The sequence below is a fragment of the Chrysochloris asiatica genome, unplaced genomic scaffold (assembly GCF_000296735.1).
Source record: "Chrysochloris asiatica unplaced genomic scaffold, ChrAsi1.0 scaffold00209, whole genome shotgun sequence".
Classification (NCBI taxonomy): domain Eukaryota; kingdom Metazoa; phylum Chordata; class Mammalia; order Afrosoricida; family Chrysochloridae; genus Chrysochloris; species Chrysochloris asiatica.
The window spans coordinates 2,942,805-2,951,202 of record NW_006408727.1 but is presented as its reverse complement, the minus strand read 5'-3'; the positions used below and the strand labels follow the sequence as shown (position 1 = coordinate 2,951,202).

Genomic DNA, 8,398 nt, shown 5'->3' with positions numbered 1-8,398 from the left:
TAAGAAAAGGATGCTAATCAAAAAGAAAACAAGTAAGTTTAATATGCTCATTCATTCCTGTGGCTTTTCTTCAAAATGTCACTTTATATCTGATTGTGATGTGGTTTTGCCACCTCCCTAGGAGCTGTTGAAGCTCCAGGAACAGTTTGTATTTTCCACAATTCTGTTGCCTACAACAGATATGATTTAGCTATAACTTAGCTGGGATTTGGTTTCTTACTTACAAGACCTGTTGCATGTTCATTATATTATAGGTGCTACTGGCATTGAAGACCGCCTACAGGAGGGAGTTCCTGAGACTATAGAAGCCCTTCAAAAAGCTGGCATCAAGATCTGGATGCTGACAGGGGACAAACAGGAGACAGCTGTCAACATAGCTTATGCATGCAAACTGCTGGAGCCAGATGACAAGCTCTTTGTCCTCAATACTCAAAGTAAAGTAAGTATAACGAGATTAACCAGTCCTTCTGTTTTTGCAAAGCAATTGGATCATTTGGGACTTGGTTTATGCAAGACGAAATAAAAACTCTAACAATTAGCAGCTTGGTAGTTAATCAGTCCAGCAACTTAGTTTATGCTTGGGAAGGGTTTGTGGAAAATAATAATGATTTGTGGTAATCTTTGCTAAAAAGCAAAACAAAACAAAAACATTAATTTATTTTTATTTTTTTAATTTTTCCTTCTTTACTTACTTGCTTAGATTAGCAAGGGCTTGGCCAAATTTAGGAGCCCTGGTTGTGTACTGTAGTGTTAACCACAAAGTTGGCAGTTGCAACCCACCATCCTTTCTGAGGGAAAAAGATGAGACTGTTCCCATAAAGACTTGCAGTCTCAGAAACCCTATGTAGGTAGGGTACTTGTGAACTGGAATCAACTTGATGGCAGTGAATGAGGGTTTCGTGAGACAGACTATAATGACAAAATGCAACAGATTTGGAGGCAATTATCTACTTTCCTTTCGATTTCATAGGAAATCTTACTGAAATCAGAAATTAAGTAGTTTTATTGTAATTCTAAAAACAAGCTCTCAGTATAATAATGCCCTCTAGTGGTAATTCATAACTAGTGCTCCAGAGACTAACAAAAGTGTGTTTGGAAGAGGGGGGCAGTGTGGATGGGCATGTTGTTAAGAGCTGTGGAGTTGGTTCCGACTCATAGTCTCCCTGTATTGGATTTCCGAGGACTGGCTGGTGGATTTGCACTGCCGACCTTGAAGTCTGGTGCATTAACCCACAGCACCACACCAGGACTCCATGGATGGATAGATATGGATGTAAATGGATATACACATACATGTGTGCATGCGCGTGTGTGTGTACAGTCCATGAAGAAAGAAATTTTAAAGTCTGAACTAACTATTTTTCCCAATTTTGCCTCCCACCAGTGGCACTGTGGGTTAGGGTTTGGAGTGTTAACCACAAAGTGAGCGTTTGAATGAATAATCTATTTTAAAAAGATCAGCAGGAGGAAGGTCCCTATTAGGTGAAAGGTACAGCTATCCCAGATACTAACTTTCCCAACATGTTATAACTACCACTCAATGGAGTCCTGGTGTAACATTATGGGTTAATGTGCTGAATTGCAAAGTCTGTTTGAACCACAAGGTCAGCAATTCAGGCTCACCAGCCACTCCTTGAAAAACCCATACCATACAGGGTGTCTATGGGTTGGAACAGAATCCACGGCACTTAAAAACAATAGCATACCACGCCATAATCCTTGATAAACATCACCAATCCTCCCCTTCCTCATGCCCCAGGGTTCTGCAGGTCAGACAGCAGATTGCAGGTGTGGGTGAATCAGGTCAGATGATAGGTAGCAGATCCCAGGAACTGGTGTTCAGGTATGAGGAGCCAGACGCAAGAGCCAGAGCAAGAGAGTGAATTTTGCCAAAGTATTCCCATATATGGGTCTCAAAAGACCATGTCCCCGAGCAAAACTAAGGTTGGTAACCTAAGTTCCTCCCTCTAGTAAGGTGTTGTTGTAAGGTGTCATCGAGTCAGTACTGACCCATAGCGACCTTATGAACAGCAGAACGAAACACTGCCCGATCCTGGGCCAACCTCATTACTGTTGCCACGCTTGAGTCCATCAATGCTGCCACCTGGCTAATCCATCTCGTTGGGGGTCTTCCTCTTTTTCTCTGACCCTCCACCTTATCAAACATGATATCCTTCTCTGGCAACTGGTCCTTCCTGACAATATGTCTGAAGTCTGAGAGATGAAGTTTGGCCATCTTGGCCTCCAAGGAGCACTCTGGCTGCACTTCTTCCAAAACAGATCTATTGGTTCTTTTGGCAGCCCATGGCACTTTCAATATTCTCCTCCAACACCATAACTCAAAAGCATCACTTCTTCTACGGTCTTCCATATTCACTGTCCAGCTTTCACATGTATGAGGTTATTGAAAATACCATGGCTTGGATCAGGCACACCTTAGTCCTCAAGCTGATATCTTTGCTCTTCAACATTTTAAAAAGGTCTTGTGCAACAGATTTGCCTAATGCAATATGTTGTTTGATTTCTTGACTGCTGCTTCCTTGATAGTTGATCCAAGAATGAAGTCCTTGACAGCTTCAATCTTTTCTCCATTGATAAGAATGTTGTTTATTGATCCAGTGGTGAGGATTGTTGTTTTCTTGACATTGAGATGTAATCCATACCAAAGACTGTGCCCTTTGATTTTCATCAGTAAATGTTTTAAGTCCTCTTCACTTTCAGCAAGCAAGATTGTTATCATCTGCATATTGCAGTTGTTAATGAGTCTTCCTCCAATCCTGATGCCACATTTTTCTTCATAGACCCCAGCTTCTCGTATTATTTGCTCAGCATACAGGTTGAATACGTATGGTGAAAGAATACAACCTTGTCGCACACCTTTTTTAATTTTAAAACATTCAGTGTTCCCATGTTCTGTTCAAGCAACTGCTTCTTGGTCCAGGTACAGATTCCTCATGGGCACAATTAAGTGTGCCTGAATACTCATACTTCGCAATGTTGTCCATAGCTTGTCATGATCCACACAATCGAAAGCCTTTGCGTAGTCAGTAAAGCACAGGTAAACATCTTTCTGATATTTTCTGCTTTCAGTTATGATCCATCGGACATCAGCAATGATATCTCTCATTCCACGGCCTCTTCTGAATTTGGCTGGAACTGATGGACATTTTCTGTCAATGTATGATTGGAGCAGTTTCTGTATTACCTTTAGCAAAACATTACTAAGTGCCATCAAATCAGTCCAAACTCATCATTGCCCTGTATAGGTTTGCAGAGGATAGCTAGTAGCTAGTGGACTTGAACCACCGAACTTGTAGTTAGCAGTAAAGTGCTTATCTTGTCCTTTGTTGTTAAGTGCTGTTGAATTTGATCGGGCTCATAGCAACCCTGTTTAGGGTTTCCAAGAAGCGGCTGGTAGGTTTGAACTGCTACCCACGCATTGAAAATGACCTTGTGGTCCAGTGCTTATCGTGCAGTGCCACACCAGGATTCCCACCCAAATACGGCCTCATTAACAACTTGTTTCAAAATAGGTCCATAATCATAGGCATAGAGACTTGGCTGTACAGTACATCACAGAATGGAACACTATGGCTGTTAAGTGCCATTGAGCTGTTTCTGACTCAGACCAACCCTGTATACAATGGGATGAAATACTGCCTGGTCTCTGCCATCCTCACAATTTAAACCAGTTTTGCTGTCACTGTGTCACTCCATCTCATTGGGGTGGGCGTGTCTTCCTCTCTTTTGCTGACATCCAAGCATGATGTCCATCTACAGAGACTGGTTCCTCCTAATAGCATATCCAATATATTCTCACTTCTAAGAAACCTTGTGGCTGTATTTCTTCCACAACAGATTTGTTTGTTTTTCTGGTAGTTCATGGTACTTTTAATATTCTTCTCCAGCACCATAATTCAAATGCATCAACCCTTCTGCCATCTGCCTTATTCATTGTTCAACTTGCACATGCATATGAGGCGATTGAAAATACCATGAGTTGAGTCTGGTGCACCTTTAGTCCTCAAACTGTTGTCTTTACTCTAAACAATTTAAGGAGGTCTTCTACAGGTGATTTGCCTAGTGTAATATGTGGTTTGATTTGTTGAGTGTTATTTCCGTGAGTGTTCATGGTTGATCCAAGCAAAATTAAGTCTTTGACAACTTCAATCTTTTCTCCATCTATCAGGTTATTATTTATTGGTCCAGTGGTAAGAATTTGTGTGTTTGTTGTTTTTTGTCACAATGAGGTGCAACCGCACTAAAGACTGCGGTCTTTGATTTTCATCAGTATTTTAAATCCTATTTGCTTTCAGCAAGCAAGATTGTACCATCTGCATATCACAGGTTGTTAATGAGTCTTCCTCCAATCCTGATGCCATGTTCTTCTTCATTTAATTCAGATTCTCAGATTATTTGCTCAGCCTACAGATTGAATAAGCATGGTGAAAGAATACAACTGTGGAGCACACCTTTCCTGATTTTAAACCATTCAGTGTTCCCTTGTTTGGTTTGAATGACTTCCCTTTGGTCTGTGAATAAGTTCTTCATCAGCACAATTAAGTGTTCTGGAATACTGATTCTATTTTATTATGATCCACACAGTTGAAATCCTTTGCATAGTCAATAATTCAGATTGATTAAGTATGGAGAAAGAATGCAAGCTTGTTGTACACCTTTTCTGATTTTAAATAACTTGGTATCCTGTTGTTCTGTTCTAACATTGGTCTAAGTACAGGTTCTTTGTGGATACAATTAAGTGTTTTGGGATAACTCATTCGTTGCATTATTATTCATAGTGATTCACACAGTCAAATGCTTGTGCATAGTCAATAAAGCAAAAGTAAACATCTTTCTGGTATTTTCTGCATTCAGTCAAGATCTACCTGACATCAGAAATGATACCCCTAGTTCTACATCCTCTTCTGAATCAAACTTCAATATTTGACAGCTCTTTGTCAAATGTACTGTTGTAACTGTTTTTGAACTAACCTCAGCAAAATTTTGCTTACTTTTGATATTAATGATGTTTTTCAGAGATTTCTGCATTTTGTTGGATCACTTACCTTTGGAACAGGCCCAAACATGAATCTCTTCCAATCACTTGGCCAGGGAGCTGTGTTCCAAATTTCTTGGCATAGATGAGTGAGTGCCTCCAGTGCTGTATCAGTTTGTTGAAAGTTTTATTCCACCAATTCCTGGAGCTTTGTTTTTTGCCAGTCCTTCAATGCACCTCAGACTTCTTCCTTCATTAACATCGATTCTTGATCACATGCTCCCTGTTGAAATGGTTGAACATCCACCATTTCTTTTTGGTACAGTGACTCTGTGTATTCCTTCCATGATCATTCAAGGGGGTCCTGGTATGGTGCTGTGGGCTGATGCGCAGGACTGTAAAGTCTTTTGAACTGCAAGGTGAATCGTTCAAGCTCACTAGCTGCTCCTTGGAAACCCTATACAGGATCGCTATGGGTTGGAACCGACTCGACAGCACTTAACAATTTAACAACAAAAACATCATTCAATTATCTTGCTCATAGAATTCTTCAGTTTTTCAAGTTGAGACTTGAATTTTTCTTCAGTCTTTTCAGCTTGAGAAATGTTGAACACGTGCTTCCCTTTAGATTTCTAACTTCAGGTCTTTGCGCATTTCATTGTAATACTTTCCCTTGTCTTCTCAAGCTGTTGTTTGACATGTTCTGTTCAACTCTTTAATTTCATCATTTCTTTCATTTGCTTTAATTTAGCATGTCTACACTGGAGATCCAATTTCAGAGTGTTTTCTGGCATATTTTAGTCTGTTCTTTCTTTTCTATGTTTTTAATGACCTTTTGCTTACTTCATGTATGATGTTCTTGATGTCATCTCACAATTCTTCTGCTCTTCAATCATTGGTGTCACATCTGTTCTTGAGATGGTTGCTAAATTCAGGTTGAATATACTCAAGATCATGTTTTGACTCTCTGGAATTGTTTTTATTTTCTTCAACTTCAGACTGAACTTGCATATGTGTAATTGATGGTCTATTCTACAGTTCTGGCTGATGTTATTGAATTTTTCCATGGTTTCTCCCCACATATGTAGTAAATTTAATTTCCGTGTATTTGTCTTTTATGTGGTTGAAAAAATGTATTTGCAATGAAGAAGTCATTGGTCTTATAAAATCGTATCATGTGATCTCCAGCAGCATTTCTGTCACTAAGGCCATATTGTTCAACTACTGAACCTTCCTCTTTGTTCTCAACTTTTGCATTTCAATCACTAGTAATTATAAATTCATCTTGATTACATATTTGATCAATTTCAAATTGATGACCTTGGTATAATTCTTAAAATTTCATTATTACTGACTTTACTGGTTGGTGCATAAATTTTGAATAATAGTGCTACTAACTGGTCTTCTTTGTAGGCATATAGATGTTGTTGTTGTTAAGTACCATGGAGTCAATTCCAACTCATAGTGATCCTGCACAGGATTTCCAAGGCTGTAAATCTTTACGGGAGCAGAACACCGCATCTTTCTCCTGCAGAACTGCTGGTAGTTTCGAACTGCTGACCTTGGGGTTGGCAGCTCGACTCGTAACCTCTACACTACCAGAGCTCCTAGGCATATGGATAGTATCTTATTAAAGATAGCATTGCACTTCAATACAGATCTTGAAATGTTCTTTAATGGTGAACGTGATGCCATTCCTCCTCAATTTGTTGCTCCTAGCAGAGTAATCCTTAAATTATGCGATTCAAAATGGCCAATACCTGTCCATTTCATCTCACTAATGCCTAAGATATTGATCTTTATGCATTCCATTTCATTTTTTGATGACTTCCAATTTCCCTAGATTCATTCTTCATGCATTCCGCATTCTGATTATTAATGGATGCTTATAGCTGTTTCTTCTCATTTTGACTTGTGCCCCATTAGCAAATGAGGGTCCCAAAAGGTTTACTCCATTCATGTCATTAAGGTCATTTCCACTTTGAGGAGACAGCTCATCCCCACTGGTATTTTCAATGTCTTCTAACCTGAGGGGCTTATCTTCCGGCAGTATATCTGACAATGTGTTCTGCTGCTCTTCATAAGGTTTTCAGTGGCTAATCATTCCCAAGTGGTGTGCGTCTCTTTCCTAGTTTGTTTTAGTCTGGAAGCTCAGCTGTAATCTGTTCACTATGGGTAACTCTACTAGTATTTAAAATAACAATGGCATACCTTTTAGCATCACAGCAACACATAAGCCACCACAGTATGACAAACAGACAGAACAATTTTTCTAAAAGAGACATTATAAATAATTAGCAGCCTGTAGTGGTTTAAATCCATCAGCTGCTGTCCAAGAGAAAGATGATTCTGTCTGCTCCTGTAAAGATTTACAGTCTTGGAAACCCTGTATTTGGGTCACTTTGATTCAGAGGCAACTCGATTCTGGTTAACCTTTAATGCAAATATTCTAATCCATTAAATAGGCATCTCATTTTTTAAAAAACATTGTTAATATATCTATGTTGTTGTTGTTAAGTGCCGTCGAGTTAGTTCCGACTCAGCAACCCTGTATAGGGTTTCCTAGAAGCAGCTGGTGGGTTTGAACCTCTAACCTTGCAGTTCAAACAGAACTTACATTCTTTTACTTATCCTACAGTGTCATATTGGGACTCCTTTGGATGATACAGTGATACCTTCCAAATATCTGTCTATTTTGTTTATTTTTACTTCTGTTCTCCTGCCTTAGTAGTTAGGCCAAGCCATGTTTCAGACCCCGGTCACATAACCTCTAACATGGAACCTGCTTCCTGTAAAGCCTTTTGGAGCTTCATGTCTGGACCCTATCTTTGGTGTTTTTCACAGGCTGCCATGTTAGTCTAGCCTTGTTTTTATTACCAGCCTCAATGCCCCAGGGTAACAAACAGTTAAACATTCAGCTGCTAGCTGAATCGTTGGTGGTTTGAGCCACAGGCACTTTGTAAGAGAGGCTTGGTGATCTACTTCTAAAAAATTTTCCATTGAGAACTCTATGAATCACAGTTCTACACAGACACAGATGGGTCATCATGAGTCAGAATGACTTGAAGGCAACTGATTTTATATTTTGTTTGCTTGTTTGTTTTTCAGTCTACCCAAATAGGTTATACACTTTGAGGAACAGAATTTTACCTATTTACACAGAGTGAGTTCCCAAAGCAGCTGTCAGTGGCCCAGGGTCTCAGTAACCACAGCCTGCAGTCCGTTATAGCACCAATAAAGGGCTAAAAGAAGAGACTGCATAGTCACTTTAATCATTCAAAAGGACATGACCTAATTTGATGATGAGTTGTTGTTATTGTTGTTGTTGTTATGTGCCGTGGAGTCGGTTCCGACTCATAGCGACCCTGTACAGGGTTTCCGAGGCTGTAAATCTTTACGGGA

General features: G+C 39.7%; 1 protein-coding gene across 1 annotated transcript in view; it reads left to right on the top strand.

Moving 5' to 3' along the window:
* The window catches only part of ATP10D (ATPase, class V, type 10D), a 151,376-nt gene that overhangs the window by 97,926 nt on the left and 45,052 nt on the right, over nt 1-8,398 (top strand). The window contains exon 15 of the mRNA XM_006872690.1: nt 255-439. Coding sequence (XP_006872752.1) covers nt 255-439 — 185 coding nt within the window. The remainder of the gene's footprint in view (nt 1-254; nt 440-8,398) is intronic.